The 18,243-nt window shown below is 34.6% G+C and overlaps 2 protein-coding genes, 1 long non-coding RNA gene and 1 pseudogene across 3 annotated transcripts; 3 read left to right on the top strand and 1 right to left on the bottom strand.

Annotated features, from left to right (window-relative positions):
- Nucleotides 1-2,534: 2,534 nt before the first annotated feature.
- Nucleotides 2,535-3,630, top strand: LOC120133035 (annotated as a pseudogene).
- A 349-nt stretch (nt 3,631-3,979) lies between these two features.
- LOC120133020 (protein COP1 SUPPRESSOR 2-like) lies at nt 3,980-5,915 on the bottom strand. Its single transcript, XM_039149686.1, has 6 exons — nt 5,759-5,915; nt 5,476-5,673; nt 5,244-5,367; nt 4,949-5,022; nt 4,541-4,698; nt 3,980-4,324 (listed from the first exon to the last, which is right to left on the bottom strand). Exons 1-6 carry the CDS (start codon nt 5,854-5,856, stop codon nt 4,161-4,163), a joined length of 816 nt encoding a protein of 271 aa, XP_039005617.1. The 5' UTR covers nt 5,857-5,915; the 3' UTR covers nt 3,980-4,160.
- A 4,585-nt stretch (nt 5,916-10,500) lies between these two features.
- Nucleotides 10,501-11,097, top strand: LOC120133025. The gene is made up of 2 exons (XR_005517064.1): nt 10,501-10,559; nt 11,028-11,097. It is a non-coding gene; the product is annotated as an uncharacterized LOC120133025 (long non-coding RNA).
- A 1,134-nt stretch (nt 11,098-12,231) lies between these two features.
- On the top strand, nt 12,232-17,903 carry LOC120133005 (protein ABC transporter 1, mitochondrial-like). Its single transcript, XM_039149677.1, is given in 9 exon segments — nt 12,232-12,829; nt 12,933-13,158; nt 13,405-13,492; nt 13,495-13,556; nt 14,363-14,521; nt 15,994-16,153; nt 16,406-16,515; nt 16,860-16,976; nt 17,276-17,903. Coding segments are annotated over 9 exon segments (1,806 nt in total). The 5' UTR covers nt 12,232-12,290; the 3' UTR covers nt 17,621-17,903.
- Nucleotides 17,904-18,243: the final 340 nt, after the last annotated feature.

The raw sequence follows: 18,243 nt of genomic DNA, 5'->3' as shown, positions 1-18,243 counted from the left end.
TCTTATTTTTTATCATGATAAACTTATTACTGCAATAAATCTTTCATAATTCTTTCATAACAAATAAAATCTCAGCCTAATCATTCACGTCTCCAGTATTACTGCATATAACTATCAGATGAATCATTCAGAATGAGAATGATATATAATTATGAATATATATATGCTGAATGGGTAATAATTCTTACCTCCAAGGCTCTACTGGAATGTCGGTGTCCAACATTCAAATATGATAAGAATGAATACCAATTATCTATAAAAGCTCAAAGACAAAGCTTCTTATTTTCCTCGTATAATTAAGGCCAAACTTGTTTTGTAGGCAACACCACACTTTCACGTTCATTCTCAGAAAGAAATCACATCAATATCGTTGCCTGTCAAAATCCACTTTCCCTATCACGTATTGTATTTTGGCACGCAATACCTAGTCGGATTTTGTCATTTGATGAGTAGGAATAAAGATGATGGACATGTTGAGATTCAATATCAGTTTTTTTTATACATTTCAAAAGTTATAGACTGAATGAGTAGCTAAACATGGGGTGTATGTGTATATATTGAATGAGAAGATCTCTCTTACATCTACTTGTATTGATGCAGTGATGAATCGAAGAGCGATCGGGGTGGTTGCTTATATGGAAATGTTAAATTCTCATATTTTTTTTGTCGATAATATGTATTCGTCCTTTAGAATTTTATGAATTTATCTCAAAAAAATTATAAATTCATCATCTGATATAAAATTTATGTTTATACCAGTGGTCCATTTATTGACAAACTGGGGTAGTTTGGTGGCTGCATTTGCCGTTCGCCAAGGGGCGGTGTCCTAAGCTGGTGGCACATAGTCTAACCTAGGATTTGCATTTGCAACCCTAAGTTTGTTTTGTTTTAAAGCTCAATTAAAACCTATCACTTACTTTCGGTTGGTGCCCATAACTCCCTCACATCACCCTAAATTACGCCTTCTTCTCCTTTTTCTCTATCTAAGATTTTAGTTTTCTACTATCTACCCATTGTCAACTTTTTTTTGGTATAAAGGATTGGATACATAATGAGAACTTCAAGTTTTAAATTTTAAAAATATAAATTTATAAGTCTATTAATTAATTAATTTATTTTAATTAAAAAAGTATGATAGGATTAGAACACGATGATACACGGAGGGAGTTACCAATATCTCATTAAATCATCCTAATTCCAGTCGGAGGAAAAGAGTATAACTTCTAACTTAGAGGGATAAACAAAACAACAATCAACATGAAAACAACAAATGAAGGTGAACAAATGCACAACTCTAAACATGAGCCACAATGTCCTCTTACAGGATAGACTGAACTTCGTGGGGAGGGTTACTCAAATACTGAACGGTTAAATCCGTCTCACACCAACTTGGCTAAGACGTTGGCAATGCGATTATCAAATCGAAAAACATGCTAGAAAAGGAGAGTTCAGTTATATTCCTCAGTCCATTAATTTATTTGAACTATACTATTTTAAAAATAATATATTAGATAATGTAATTATAAATCCAAAATATTAATTATTTATACATTTACTTATTATTTTCAACACATTTTAGAGACCATTTCCAAGCTACATGCTATTGATTATACAAAACTAATGGAAATTTATTATTAATTTGATCCAAATAATTATTTCAAAATCCACACGCAACGGTGAATGAGAGACCGGCCCAGTATCTCTTTGCCACTGAACCCAAATTAAAATCCATTACATAATGGAAAACGGAAAAAATATGGTGTTAGAGCCATGACCGTTCATGATATTTTTCTAAAAAATTAAGCCACGAATAAAATACAATTTCCATTATACCAATGGAATAGAAGAACATGAAATCATGTGTGAGCAATTGGTTGGGTTACTTGGGTACGGAAGTTGACTTGAAAGATGGCATAATAAGAGCCATCCGATTTTAGGTGTACGGTCCCATAAGATATGCCATGATATATGGTTCTACTTATCGACCAAAAGAATCATTTTTCATTCTTCTTTGTATTTCTTCTTAAGAAAGGCACAGGTACATGCATGTCCATGGTGGTTGCATGTAATGTAACTGCCGCTAGCGAAACCTGCCTAAACATGAATTTTAAATTTGTTTTTAAGGGGAGTTGACTTTGATTTCCTAGTAGCGGTTGCAGAATTTCCTATCCACTTGTTGTCTGAAAACTCGTATTTACGAAATAGTTTCTGCAATAGAAATGATTGAATTTTCTCCTGTAATTTTATATTTTGCCTGCTTGACAATTTGCTTCTCCAATGTACAATAACGTACCACGGATACTATAATGCATGGAATTTGCAAATAATCCCAGAAATTTAATGGAAATAATAGTCATGATATCATATTGCTATCAAGCATAAGAGAATTTTAGGTTATGATATCTTTAATAAATACTTCTTTTGTTGAAAAAACAAATAAAAATCAATGGTATAGTATTTAGCTTGCCACTTTTATTTCAGCATTGGTAATAGATTGACGACACCTGCAGAACCAAGATTTATAACTACTGTCAATGGGTTTGAATATATAAAAAATAGGATTCCCATATGACATCATGAATTACGATTGTTTATTCAATCATTTAAGGAATAAGGATAACAACATAGTATTTAAAAATTCTATCAATAATTTTTCATCAGTTATCATCAGGGTTTATCACTGATTATAAATATCTAGGCGAAATGCATCTGTGGCATCAAACTCATTCTTTGCTCAAATTCTCCAACGTAAAAAGAAGAAGCAAATGGAGGGTGCCTATTTACTACTGCTATTCTCATTGTGAGTTTATATTTTGCCCCTAAATTTCTCGTAGCAGATGCAGCTCATACTTGGCTCTCGGCACATGCAACATTCTATGGTGGAAGTGATGCTTCCGGCACAATGGGTAGGTTTTCTCTTTTTTGGTCCTTTTTCTTTCTCATTTTTGGTTCATTTCATCGACTAACTTTGATAAACATGTTGGTTTTTGCAGGTGGAGCTTGTGGTTATGGCAATCTCTATACAGACGGTTATGGAACAAACACGGCCGCACTCAGCACAGTTTTGTTTAACAACGGTGTCTCAAGGGTAAATACATTACTATCACCGCCACCAACTTCTGCCCTCCGAATTACACACTCCCGAATAACAATGGCGGTTGGTGTAATCCACCCCATCCGCACTTCGACATGGCTCAACCCGCATTTGAGACCATAGCTCTATATCGGGCTGGAATTGTACCTGTCCTCTACAGAAGGTATGTAACTTGAATACTAAGCAATGTTTTAGCATTGCAAATCTGAATAATTTGTTTTGCCAGGGTTACATGCAGGAGAAAGGGAAGCATGAGATTCACCATCAATGGAAGGAATTATTTTGAGCTGGTGCTGATATCAAACGTTGGGGGTGCTGGAGAGATTTCCAAGGTATGGGTAAAAGGTTCCAAAACTAATAAATGGGAAAGCATGTTGAGGAACTGGGGTGCCAATTGGCAGAGCTTAAGCTACCTAAATGGTCAGAGCTTATCTTTCAGGGTCCAAGTCAGTAATGGCAAAATTCGAACTGCACTTAATGTGGTGCCTTCTAATTGGCAATTCGGCCAGTCTTTCAAAAGTAATGTTCAGGTTTAGAACTTCCATATAATCTCACCTATGTATGTTAGGTTGTGGCTTGGCGTTTTACTGTTGAAGCCCAACAAGTGATTCGTTTACAAAATATACTCTACTGTAATGGTACTGCTGGTTGCAAGTATGCAACTAATATTCAAAGTTTTCATTTATGGTTAAAATTTTAGAAGTAAGAAATAAAAAATAAAATTAATCTAATTAGAGTAAATAAATTAAATCCACTACTTACATGGACTAAATTAAAGACTGAACAGGCCACTGATAATCTATTCTTTGTTATCAGTAACATTAGCATCCGTACAAAAAAATTCAAAAGCATCTCAAATATGTTTACAGTACTGGGGTTTTCATATTTAAGAATAACTAGTTAGAGAAATCAAAACCGTATCTCAAATATGTTTACAGCAACAGTTTTATAAAGCAACTTGACCTTCTGTTGCCAAGTGAACATTTTGGCGCACAAGTAGCATTGCAGCTAACCATTGAACATGAAACTTGAAAGTTCAATCTTATATGCTGCTTGTGTAATTATGTTATCTCCGCATTACTCGTTGGCGTTCTCGTTTCCGGAAGCGTTCTAGCATAAACTGATCGGTTGCTGCCTGCCTACTTCCCGCTGCATCATTGCTTGCATCAGTCGGTTTGGAGCTAGCATTGTCATCCTGTGAGCTTCTGTCCTTGTACAGCTCGGGATGTTCTGCAAGTTCAGGGAAGAAAAATGGGGTAACAGCTGACCACGATGTACCTCAAGATGCAAAATCAAAACAAACAAACCTAAAGATTGCAATTCATAACAATAGAGGGAAGAAAACCCACAAATCCCAACTGGCAAGCTATTTGCAGAGAAAATCAAAATGAACTAAAATCAATGATGACCTCTAATCACAAAAGTGTAAAAGAAAATGTAAGCAACCTCTTCTAAGTTTTTCGGCATAATCCCTGCCTCGCTGGAAGTAATCAGCACTGTAACTTGAAGGGATGTTAGCTTCTGGTTTTGCCCGTCCCATGAGCCGCTTTTCTTGAAGAAGCTTTTTGGCAGCCTCCGTTTCCTCTATATTTCTTAACTTGAATCTACAGTCAAAGAAACCATTACGATACGACATCAATCAATATATTACAGAAAAGGGCGGCACACATTAGCTAACGTGTAGTTTGTCTAAGACATTATATCAAGTTCGCTTAGCAGTACAGCAGCTAAACAAGTTCTGCTAAAAAGAACCTAAAATTTCCCTATACCGAAGAAAACTACAAAATAGGATCCTATGATTGATATCCAGTTGAAGGTCATGTTCTTCAAATGAGATATTAGTAAAAGGCATACTCAATAGGCAGCTGAATTTCAGCAATCCCGGTAGTCCATTGCGTAGAACTTTCTTCCGAATTCCGTTTTTTCACCTGCAGGGTGTAAGCCAAGAAGCTACATAAATTTTTTAAACAAACTAATCAAGTAGCATTTCTTCAAATGAGATAAACAAAGTCGAACAATTAAAAAGCAAAAGCTATAAACCCTAACTCAGAAAGTGGAGTTATAGTAATCAACCAAACACCAGATATAAAAAGTTAAAAAGAACAACAATGAAATCTGTTTGCAAATGATAAGGAAATTCAAAGCTCACTTTAAGATGCTCAGGAATTTTGTACAATTCATCTTCGGCTCGAGTTAAATCATTCTCAACTTCGTTTTTCTCATTCATGTTCCTTCCTCTCTTCTTCGCCAATTCTTGCTCCACATATTTTATCCTAAATTTGCAAAAACGATTACAGAACAGATAAATTAACAAATACACAAGTAGACAATCCAGAAACACAAAAAAAAAAGAATGACAAATGGTAAAAGAAAAGGCATACATGTTTGGATCCTCAACAAGGACAGCGGTTTCTTGAGCGAATGTATCCTGAAGCACAAGCTCCTCTTTTTCTCCATCGACATCGACCTTTTCGGTAACTTTAGCTACGACGCCACCTGTTTGCACCGTAGGAATCGCAGGGATTCCTGATTTCCTCTCCCTCTGTTTCTGCAGGAATTTCACTTCCTCTAACGCCAACCTATACATTCAAATCCAATTTTTTTTTTAAAAAAAAACCCTAATTTAGTTTTTTTTTTAAAAAGAATAAAGGGGGAAAAGACTACCGTCTGTCTTCTTCATCGTCTGATTTGGCAGCTGGGTCATCTCTTTCGTCTTCTGGAAAGCTTCTTTTCCTGAAATTCTTGTTATTCTTCTTCGGCATTTCAAATTCAAATAATTTGTCTCCCGATCTCCTTCTCCAAATAACCAAATAACGGCACCACAGCCCAGGCAGGCACCAACTATGGGTGAGAATCTTAAAACGCAACGTTTAAAACAACAACAACAACAACAACAAAACTTTATTATCCTATACAATAAAATAAGGGAAATAAGATAATAGATTGTTTCGATAAAAATAGCTTCTGTAGAGCAACGTTTAAACAACCCAGCCCAAACCCAGATTTTTGTTTATTGAACCTGCCCTTGACGCCCAATGCAAACCCACTTCAGGCTTGAATGACTTGTCATTGGCCCAATATTTTACAGATAAATAGAAAAATATGATATTTTTAATTAGAAAAAAAATATTATTTTTAATTTTAAATAATCTATAAGCAGTGATATGTTCATTTTAAAATATATATATATATATACACTTGTAATTATACATATAAATAAATAAATTATTATAATTAATAATAGAATTATAATGATAATATATTAAAATTAAAATATTTTTAAAAAAAAATCACATATGATAAAAGTTTACATAAATTCAATAATGTAATTAGTCATTAATTAAGTTTTAAGGAATTTAATCTTGAATCTCATGATTACAAAAACTTGTCTCCCTTCATTATTCTTCTGATAATAAATCAAACCTTTCTTTTTAGTTTAATCTTTGAGGAATGAGAGGAAAGGGGAAATATATTTTAGGGTTTAAAATTGGGGTTTTATCAACAACACATAAATCTTAGAGATGATATAGATCAATGCAAATAATAAAGATAAACTATATATTAATGACCACTTAATTATTAGGAATGGAGAATAGAGCCTATATCTTAAATAGGAGATTGATGTGCCTTTACCATAAGGTCAACTCTTATATTTAATATATAAGATACAACTTATTCTATATATATCATTTTATAGTTAATGTAAAAAAATTGAACTTAACAATTAAAGAGTACGAAATTATCTAAACCACTAAAAAATTATTTTATAATTGAATCAATTTTATATAAAAAAATGATAATTAAAATACAATTAAACTAAATTAAAAGAAACCTCACAAGATTGGTAGGGCTTGAACCTAAGGTTCTCTTCAAAACTTCAATATGATTGGATAAAGTTCTTAATTACATGTACATTTGGTCTAGTGTTCTAGACCTAATTCCAATTGTTATTGCATATACAATATCATATTCAACTTCGTTTCTACCCATAAATGTCTTCAATAATTTAACAATGAAAAATATAATTAATACAAAATAGTAATCTCATTTAATTTTCTCGGGGGAAAGCTTGTTTCTCATTTTAGTAACTCCTTTGGTCCCAACTTGGAAGGTCTTGGTCAAGGCATCGTTTGGCATTGGTGGTGCTGATGTAAACAATGTGGCAGCAACCGATTGTGTTCCGGGGAACTGACTGTTGAATCCTACAATCACCGAAGCTGGTTCCGCACCATTGTTCTTCTGGAAATGAATCAAACCCATCGGATACACGAAAACGTCCCCCCCTTTTTGATGGATTTGGAGATCCATTGGTTCGATGTAGGGAAGAATCCAACGTCCAATTCTCCTTCGAGAACGAACATGATTTCGGAGGCGCGCGGGTGAGTGTGCGGCGGGTTGATGCCGCCGGGTTGAGAACGAAGATGATTTGTCTAAATGTACAATGAAAATCAGCAATCCTTGACCCTTATTATTAGTGTTTTGGAGTTTTAAAAGGAGACAATCATTTTGGATCATCTAATCAAATTAAATCACAATTTTTTTATATTTTAAATTAACAATACTGTTAAAGCGAGCAATATTGTAAAAATCGAACCAAAGGTCAAATTGGTCAAATCTCCACTTCTCAATCCAGCCAATTGAATCATATTTTAATATTTTATTTTAAAAACAACCTTTTACAGATTAACCAAACATAACATCTGTTACAATAACATTGGGGCATATTGTATGTAAATGAAATTGAGGATGTAGTGGAAGATACAAGCTGAGCCAATTGATGTGCTGCCATGTTCGCGGATCGTTTGATTGATTGTAGGTGGAAGCTAGGATTGGAGTCGAGAATGTTGCGGGCCTCTGCCAAAATGAATCGAAGGATCGACAAATCAATTTGATGATGATGGATTTGATTAACCACAATTTTTTTTTTGAAAAGGGGGTTTAATATGATTAAAAGGAATAAACTATACAAATCAAATATTGATAGGACCTCGATGAAAACCCTCTCTAATCCTATGTGGAGGGAAAAGAGTACACCTAAACAATGGAAAACATGATTCAATACTGCTATCATCAGGTACAATGTGTAAAAGTTATCCACACAATACAATCTCACAGCACTGCAACTTAAACATGAAACAACATAGCAAAAGCAGAACTTAGCTCCACCGATTCCAATCTCCATAATATGTAGAATGCCCCACACCTCTGATTAGACCAGACTAAGTTTCTCAAACTTGAAATTAGTAGTCGTAGCTCCTCTTTTTGTCATCAATTTTGTTAATATTCGATAGTTTTTCGGGTCAAAAAGATGGTTGAACACCTCTTTTTCTCTTTCTTTTCATCGATTCAAACACATTGGAAAACCTTTCAATATTTTTAAGTCTCAACTGAAACTAAAAGTTAAAATATTTTGATGTGTCATTATCAATCGTTAGATCAACTTGAAATTAAATTATGTTATTTTGTGGTCAAATAGAGTTTTTCATCACTGGGATTGATTGACAACCGCTCCGTTCATCGTAAACTTGCTAAACAAATGATTAGTAGTTTTCTTTTTCTTTACATCTTTGCTTTTTTTTATATTTGTTACTATCGATGGTTGTGAATAATGATCGAATGGTTTGGTGATGGTGGCTCGGGGTTGGTTTGGGCATGAATGGTGGTTGTGACTTTATGGTTATGATGATTATGGATCAGATTAAATGATGTCTGTGAATTGATCGATGGTTGCGAAAAGATGATAATTTTTTTTTACTATGATAGGTGTTTTGTTCAGAGATGACGACAATAAAAATAACTCAAAATGATAATAAAGCATGTAAAAAGGATCAACGAATGCCAATTAGTTTGGGAAACTTAGGTTTTTTTTATGAAGTTATATAACTTTAATGTGTCAAATGACCGTAACAAAAGCGAACAAAAAAATTTAGCGATCGTATTCAAGTTTAAAAAGTTTTGTGACTAAAATGCAATCATCTAAAAGTTTTTGGAACATTTATGCAATTTACCCTCATTATTACTATTTAGTATTATATAATAAATTTGTTGACTATAGCTGGATTGGCATTTTTTAAATGGTGTTGTTGGAGTTAAATGGGAATATTATACACATCATCATTCACACTGATTGGATGGATGGGTCTTAGTTTTGAGTGTTTCACCTTTTATTATTCCAAATAAATAAATAAATAAAAATTAAATAATCATCTAAATCTTCATTGTTTTAATATAATTAATTAAGCCCAAATCACTAAATTCTTTGTCACTGAATTGTTAGTATTTTCAATTTGGTCGTTGATCTTTTAATATTTGTATTATAATTGCTGAATTCTTTGTTCACTTTTATTATAATCATTGTCATTAGCTATCGTTAAAAAATTGACATGACGCGTAAAAAAATCCTAAGCTTATTCTTCTAAATTGATGGTCGTTACTCTTATTTTCACCGTCATTTATGTCGTCGTTCAATTGTTTTTTCGGTAGAAAAACCGTCTAATCTCTTCAAATTTCAATTGAAACTAAAAGCTAAGATTTTACGGTCAACTGTTAGATCAATTTGAAATTGGATTATGTTAAGCTTCTAGCCAAACAGAACCTTCCCGTCATAGGGATTGACAATAACAACTCCATTCATCGAAAACTTGTCAAAGTTGAGGTGGGTAATTTTTCTTTTTCTCATATTTTTTCTTAATTTCTTGACTTATATTCGTTGTTGTTTATTGTTTTGTGTTGTCGATGATTGTGTTTGTGGATGGTTATTGCAAGAATGTCAACATAAACGACGAGGAAAGGAGGAACATCGGTTGCCCATTGGAAGAAGAAGCATAGGGGATCTCTTTAACGTGCCGCATCAACTTTTTAACGAAGTGCTCATAATGAAAACGAATTAAAAGTTCAGTGGTTGTGATGTAAATTTTAAACGATTAATGACCAAAGTGAAAGTGCTATAAAAGCTTGATGAACAAAGTGTACGTGGTGTAAAAGTTCAATGGCCATCAAAATGTAATTTACCCTTTTCAAAATAAAAGTTGTAAAAAGTATCAACCTATCACGTGAAAACATATCAAATTAATTTAATTTCACAATAATCTAAATAAAAAGCTGCACCGAGGATGCCGAATTCATACCCCTTTGTACCCTTGCATAGTTGACGAACTAAACTCAATAAAATCCACTACAATTAATTTATTAAGTTTTATTATCAACAGCATCATTTGTTTTGTTTCGTTCAAACGTGTATACTGATATAATATTATAATATAACTTTCAACGCTAACTTAACATTAAGAAATAAATAAATTTTATAAAGTGGTTGAAAATTTTGAGCACAGATTCTGGGGGATTTTAAAATATATATATATAAATATAAATGCTCTTAAAAAAACCTTTTATAGCAAACGATTTTTTGGCCCAATACAACAAGCGGGTTAAATAGTTAGTCCAATTCTTCATTTGCACAGTAAAGGTGAGCTAGCTGTTGCAGCCTTAATTCCTTTTGTTCATTATGTATCTCATGCCTTATTCAGATTTGATATTTATGATAGGATAGTTCCACCATTATTCATTAGAAGTATGTTTTATGATGGACTTTGAGAATCAATAATGCATAAATGTTCACTAGAAGAGTTAGATTTTGTTTCGTGAGTCGAGTATATCTTCTTAGTTACAAACTTTGAATCGATTACTTACCCTGCGCTTGTTTATTCTGCTTATAGCTGAATGCTGGCCTGCTCTGCTGGTATTTAGCTAATTGATCATGTTGCCGAATCAGTTGCAATGCACAAATATTCATATGCCCCAGTTTTTTTAGCTTAAGTTGGTTTAATTTAGATAAAGTGTATCCAGAGATAAAGACTCCTAAAACAGTATGTACCCTTTAATAACGCAGTAAAGTAAACATGGTTAGGACTCTAATACATTTCGACATTTACAGACTCCATGGCTGGACAATCGGCATGTTGTTTTCGGACACATTATTGATGGAATGGATGTTGTGCGCAAACTAGAATCCCAAGACACAAGCAGGTCAGATACCCCCGAAGGTGCCATGCAGAATTGTGAATTGTGGGGAGCTACCGTTAGAAGGCTAACTGCCTCCACAAAAACATGGAATGCACTCTTTTTTTCTTCTTCTTCTCTCTAGCAGGACGAGTTTACTTGATAATATGTAATTTCAGGGAAATTTGGATGATGCAAGCTCTTGACATGATTGTGCTGTTCATATCAGTTTTAGGCCAATACAAGCCAGCAGATTTTATCAAAGCCTCGTAATGGAACATCTGATCTTACTAATTTTAAAACATCTCCCATCAATATTAGTTATTTCTAGTTCTCTATATTATAAGCTCAAGATAAACTGTCTCATGTACCTGATGATATGTAATTTCTGTAAACACTTAGTTACATGAAAGCAAGGTAATCCATCAATATTAACCATAGAATCAGAGAGAGAACGGTCTCAAACACTTGGAGAAAAAATTCAGTAGAAAACATTTAAAAGAATTATAGTGCCATCATGAAAACAAAGACCTAGATCAGTAGCATGAATGAAAGAGGTGGTTATGCGCTATCCCAGAAGTGAGTGATGGGGCCTGTTCATATGAAACTAAAATACTCTATGTTTGGGGTTGATGCTGAAATGGCTGAGGTGGTGAGCATATTTTCTCTTTCGTTTTTACTCTATGAATTTGCTCAACAAAATCTGACCCGAAACAATAATGATCGATTGTTGAAAATTTTATCTTTCCTTTTTACTCTGACTATGAATTGTTATACTTTAATTTGATGACCAAAATAGAAACATGGTGAAAATTGGGTGATATTTATAATTTTATCCTAAAGATAAACTAATTCTTCTCCAGCCTGTTTCATCGGGACTAGGGTTAAGGAGGCCCAAGAAGACTGGAAATAAATTTTAGGGCTCACTGGGCCAGAAGCCTCCACGTCCCCCTCCATTCTTGCTTCGCAATTTCATGGACACGACAAAACCCACGTTGCCTTGAATACGGTTGAAAGTTGAAACTCGAAGCCTTCGGTTTAAAACACAACAATGTTTTATTTTCGTTTCAAACATCTCGATGTCTTCTAATTTGCGATCTCTTTGGCTTAGTAAATTATAAGTTCGTAATCAGATCAAGGGTACAAATTTGCTTTTTTTGTTAGGAGAAAATAGATGGTGCTTTGAATTAAACGCGCCATGAGTTCTTTGAATCAGCTAGGGCGGCTCGTGAATGGACTTGCCTTAGTAGCTAAAGAGGTCGCTAAACGCTCCCAAACGATCGAGCGCGCCAAAAGTGGTGATCTCGAAACCCTAATCTCTTCTTCCTTAAAAAGCGCTCTAGTTTCGGCTACGGACCTGACGGGCTTAACTAAAGGGAAGGTACACGAGTTTTCCAAGCCTGGACCCAAAGAATCAGTCGTCTACTTCAACAGCAACAGTGTCGGCGGCGGCGAGGACGTTGTAAATTCTTCTTCGAACGAAACCGCGCGTGCTGACCTTACCGGCGATGAAAAGGTCGATTCTGATAAAGGCGTTAGTCATAACGGTCAACAAATTGTTGAGGAGAAGGTTGTTAATGATGGATTAGAAAGAGGATTTGAATCCAGTTCGGACAGTAAGAGCTATGTGGACGACGCCGAAGTGGTGACAACGGCGACAGAGGCGCCAGTACCTGTGAAGAGACGGAGGCCACGGGAAAGGAAGGTTCCCGCTACTCCATTTTCTAGAGCATTTGGGTAAATTGTGTGTTTCTTTTAATGTTTTATCATATATTGCTACTGCAACATTATATGTTTTTTTTGCTACATTTCTAACTAGTTATTTGTTTAACATCAAAAGCTTTGCTTCTTTAGGAGCTGGTCTAGCTTGGGGAACAGTTCAGGAATCTGCCAAGAGGCTTGTTTATGGTTCTCCAAACTCAAATGAAAAGCAGTCTGCTGTTTCACCATTCTTGTCCGACAAAAATGCAGAAAGATTGGCCCTTGCATTATGTAGGATGCGTGGGGCCGCTCTAAAAGTCGGACAGATGTTAAGCATACAGGATGAATCCCTTGTTCCAGCTCCGGTATGCCGACTTATGTTTTTTTCCTGCTGTATGTGTTACAGTGGTGCTTAATTAATGTAATTTGATAGTGGGAAAAAGTTCATTCTGTGAATGGTATATTTGTGGTTCTTTGTTGAGAATCAATTTAAAAATATGTGTTGCTGGAGGTTTTGGTTTATATTTTCTGATTTTCTGATTAATGTTACTTGCCTAAAAGACTTTGTACAGTGGCTCAATCATATTTTTACCTTCTTTCATTTTCTGTAGATATTAGCTGCTCTGGTTATTGTGCGTCAAGGCGCAGATGTGATGCCAAGGAGCCAGCTCAATCAAGTTTTAGATGCTGAACTTGGTCCTGGTGGTCATCAAAGTTGACTAGCTTTGATTATGAACCCTTGGCTGCTGCAAGTATAGGCCAGGTAAGCAAAATGGGTGCGTGTTTGTCGTGTTGTTATGCTGACTATGTCTTTAACCTTTTAAGGAAGAATGTTTCTTTGTCTATATGTTGCTTCATGCTACAAAGAGTCTTTATGTACAATATGTTGTATCTATGCGTGGACATGTTAATATCAATTACTCATTTTATTTCTGGCATTGATGTTATTTGGTTGGAATGGATCATTGTTTAATGCTCTGGCATTTCTATTATTTTCAACCTTCACTTGTGTTCACTGGTGCTTTATGTGATAACTGCCTTGTGCAAATTAATTTGTCCCTAGCAATTTGACGTTTGTTACTACTTGCACATGGTTTCCTTCTTTTGTATATGTGAAATTTATTTTTTGAGTTTTTACTTATGCTTGTTGGCATTTGAAAAATGACCATGCTTGTTTGTACTTTTACTCTTTCTCGCTTTCCCTTCAACCATCTCTGTTTCATCATTTCAGATGGTGTTCACTGGTGTTTTATGTAATCATTTAACTGCCTTGTGCAATTTAATTTGTCCAATGCAGTTTGATGCTTGTTACTAGTTACTACTTATGGTTTCCTTTTTTGTATGTATGAAATTCAGTTTTTAAGTTTTTGCTTATGATTATCAACATTTGAAAAATTATCATGTTTTTTGTCCATTTACTGTTTCTCGCTTTCCCATCAACATGCTCTGTTTCATCATTTCAAATGGAATATATTGCTCAATGAGGTGACTTGGATGAAGCAACTGTTGTCTGATTTGTCTTATCATATCAGTTTTAAACTGGCCTTCTTTTTCCTTTTCTAATTCTAGGTTCACAAAGCCGTCGTGAAGGATGGTATGGAGGTAGCAATGAAAATTCAGTACCCTGGTGTGGCAAATAGCATTGAGAGTGACATTGAGAATGTCAAACTTCTATTAGATTATACAAATCTAATTCCTAAAGGATTGTATCTTGACAGAGCAATGAAGGTATGCACTTATGCATTTGAACTTGCATTATTAAGTTTCTAAGAGACTATATTAAGTAAATGATTGGCCTTCCAATGTTAGTTTAATGGACACTTAGACGGCGTTTGGTTCGCTGGAATCTCTTGGAATTGGTTGGAATTGGAATCCAATTCCACCACTTTCCCATGTTTGGTTCAAGTTTTCCAAGGGAATTGGAATTCCTCATGGCTTTAACTTTCCATCAAATGAGAGAAAGTGAATTCCATCCGAGAATGGATGGAATTCAATTCCCTTGTTGGAGGGAATTAAAATTTGACCATACTACCCTCATCAATCTTTTGGTAATTTATTCATATATTGAATAAAAATATTTTTTTATTATTTCGGGTCAAGTCGGGTTTTTAATTCATATATTCGGGTCGGGTGAAACTTTATTTTGGTCGGGCCGGGTCGATTTTTTTAAGTGTGATATTCGGGTCGGGTCGAGTTCGGGTTTAGGGTGAAAAATACCCGACCCGAAAATATATATAATTTTACCTTATATATTTAGGAATAATTACAATAATACCCCTCTATATATAATTTTTTTCAATTAAGTCACTATATTGAATAAAAATAATTTTTTTATTACTTCGGGTCGGGTCGGATTTCTAATTCATATATTCAGGTCGGGTCGGGTGAAACTTTATTTTGTTCGGGTTGGGTCTGGTTTTTTAAGTGTGATATTCGGGTTCGAGTTTAGGGTGAAAAAACCGGACCCGACCTGAAAAAAATATATAATTTTACTTTATATATTTAGGAATAATTACAATAATACCCTTCTATATATAATTTTTTTCAATTAAGTCAATGTTTTTATTGAATAAAAATAGTTTTTTTATTATTTCATGCCGTGTCGGGTCGGGTTTCTAATTCATATATTGAATAAAAATAGTTTTTGGTATATTTTTTGGTAACTAATTAACATACTCCGATTGGAATGTATCGAAATATTGCTCTATCTTTTGGTAACTTATTAACATATTTTGATTGCGATGATTTTAACTTATGATGTTTATTAGCATGCTTTTTATAATTTATTGAAATGAATAATCAATCAATAAAATGAAAATTTAATATTTTTTAATTTTTTATAATATATTACTACATGTAAGTTGTAAAACAAACTAAAATAAAGCAAAAAAAAAACAAGAAGGGCAATTCTGTCATTTTACATTATTGAAATCAAATTCATCTGACATGTCTGCAAACCAAACAGAATATGGAATTGGATTCCAATTCCTTCACTGATTTCAATTCCCTCATAAACATTCCAACGAACCAAACGCCACCTTACAGATATAGGTTAGAATCTTTCCCTTGCATTGTCTGATCTTTATTCCCACACCTTTTAACCGGTTCTTGTCGTACTTTTCCATGCCTCCTCAAAATGGGTGCTTAGTCCTGTATTTTAGTTCAACAAATTGGACGTTTATGCTTTTGAATTCTTGCAGGTGGCTAAAGAAGAATTGTCTCGTGAATGTGACTATCAGTTGGAGGCATCCAATCAGAAAATATTTCGTGATATGCTATCTGGCTGTGAGGGATTTTATGTTCCGCTTGTTGTGGATGATCTTTCAAGCAAAAGAGTTTTGACCACAGAACTTGTTTCTGGTAATCATCGTGTGGCTTTTAGGTTCCTATTTTGCTTAAAGCATCACATTTGGACAGTGGTGCGATGTTAACTAAGTTTTCAGATGATAAATTCTTGCAACTATATAAAAGAAAATATTTTAGCTGGAAAATCTGATAGGTCAAGGCGCATAAATCTTATCCAGTCTCTAAAATTGTTTCTAGTTTACAGGGTTGATAGAATTATCTCTTGAATTCTATTTGTTTACTTTGAAATGTTATTTCTTTCTACAGGAGTTCCGATTGACCAGGTTGCATTGCTAGACCAAGGAACATGTAATTATGTTGGGAGAAAGTTGCTGCAACTGACATTAATGGAGCTTTTTGTATTCCGCTTTATGCAGGTTTCCTTTAATTTCTCTCTCCTTTTCTAAGAGGTTTTTGTTTTCGTTTCCCTTTCTTCCCTACTTTTTACAAACCATTTACATCCCTGAAGTTATTTATGCTTTTCCATCTAACGGTTTGTTACATTTAAATATAATGAATGAAATGGTTTGATTTGGTTAGTTCTCAATATTTTATCAAAGCCTGATGCAATCTATTCAATTAGAATCTTGACTTTGATTTTTAGTTTTTACGTGATCTTCTAGCCCTTATTCTCTTAAAATGCTCTGCTTTCTTTTATTTTTGAAGTTCTGTTGAAGCGAAGTTCTCTCGTGTCTTAAACATTTTACTTCTTGTGATACAGACTGATCCCAATTGGGGTAATTTCCTATTTGATGAGGCGACCAAAACAATCAACCTCATCGACTTTGGAGCAGCCCGAGATTTTCCTAAACGATTTGTCGATGACTATTTGAGAATGGTCAGTTCCCTTAAAAAAGTGCATGTGGCATCAATTACATTTCTGCATTAATGGGGTAATCCGCTGTTTACATTTAGGTTCTAAATCAGCCATTTATTTGCCGTCGGCCTTCATAGATTATACTGTTAGACCTTTTCCTGCATAAACCTCCATTGATGTAGTTTGATCTTTAGATGACTTTTCTTCAAGTTTCTTAGTTCTATGAGGTGTCCGACCTTTAGTTGTGGGACACTTTGTACCATAGTCAGAGTTGTTTTTCCATATGAATGAACTGATTGTCTTTGTATTTATTCGACCAGGTTATGGCTTGTGCAAATAATGACAGAGAAGCCGTCATTGAGATGTCACAGAGACTCGGATTCCTCACAGGGATGGAATCAGATGTAATGTTGGATGCTCACATTCAAGCCGGTTTTGTTGTGGGATTGCCGTTCTCTAAGCCCGGCGGCTATGATTTCCGCTCAACTAATATTACTCAAAGCATTTCGAACCTCGGGGCAACGATGCTGAGGCACCGCCTTACCCCACCTCCAGATGAGGCCTACAGTCTTCATCGAAAACTATCGGGTGCTTTCTTGGCATGCATCAAGCTAGGGGCCGTTGTACCATGCAGGGAATTGTTACTTGAAGTCTACGAGCAGTAGCATTTTGGGGAAGATGAGTAGACTTTATCAAGTGCTGCTTCAGTGTCTTGATGATGAGATTATATAGTTCCCAGATTTTGATTGCCTGTTTACATTTGTAATAAACTTTAGGGATGTAATTGGCCAAAGTGCACATCCCATCTGTTTTCTTTCGCTCTCATTTGTTTTGATGGTGCTGCTTTAGGGTGTAATATTCAGCACCAATATACTAATAATCAGCGAGTTTAGGGATGGCGATGTATGACGTGGCACATCATAATCGGTAATCATAGTATTAATTGAATGCAGTAGAGCAGGGGGGATCTGTCCATGTCGGTGCTCATCTTCATCGTGCCATGTTTGGTCCCTAAATAGTACTAGTATTGCTGAACTTGACACTTTACCCAACCCATACCACACATCCAGTGACGCCCATTCTAATTGTTTTGCCTGCTTTTCTCCGAAACCCACATATTCTTTTCATCTCGAAAAAAAGGGTAAATAAGAATATCTTTATCTTCTATTTATTTTATTTTTAAAAAATAATTATTTGATTATTTATATTATAGATGCTTTATCTCGATCAATTAATCATCGCTGACTTTAATTAATTTAATGATGTGACACATTAAAGAAAATTAAAT

Source organism: Hibiscus syriacus, unplaced genomic scaffold (assembly GCF_006381635.1).
Source record: "Hibiscus syriacus cultivar Baekdansim isolate YM2019G1 unplaced genomic scaffold, ASM638163v2 tig00110575_pilon, whole genome shotgun sequence".
NCBI lineage: Eukaryota > Viridiplantae > Streptophyta > Magnoliopsida > Malvales > Malvaceae > Hibiscus > Hibiscus syriacus.
This window is presented reverse-complemented; position numbering and strand designations above follow the sequence as displayed.

What these genes read in the sequence shown, in the direction of transcription:
- LOC120133020 (XM_039149686.1), bottom strand. Translation starts at nt 5,856, where the DNA reads ATGCCGAAGAAGAATAACAAGAATTTCAGGAAAAGAAGCTTTCCAGAA. An exon ending in GACGATGAAGAAGACAGACG is followed by an intron (nt 5,674 to 5,758) that starts GTAGTCTTTTCC and finishes TTGAATGTATAG; the next exon opens with GTTGGCGTTAGAGGAAGTGA. An exon ending in AAATTCCTGAGCATCTTAAA is followed by an intron (nt 5,023 to 5,243) that starts GTGAGCTTTGAA and finishes TACACCCTGCAG; the next exon opens with GTGAAAAAACGGAATTCGGA.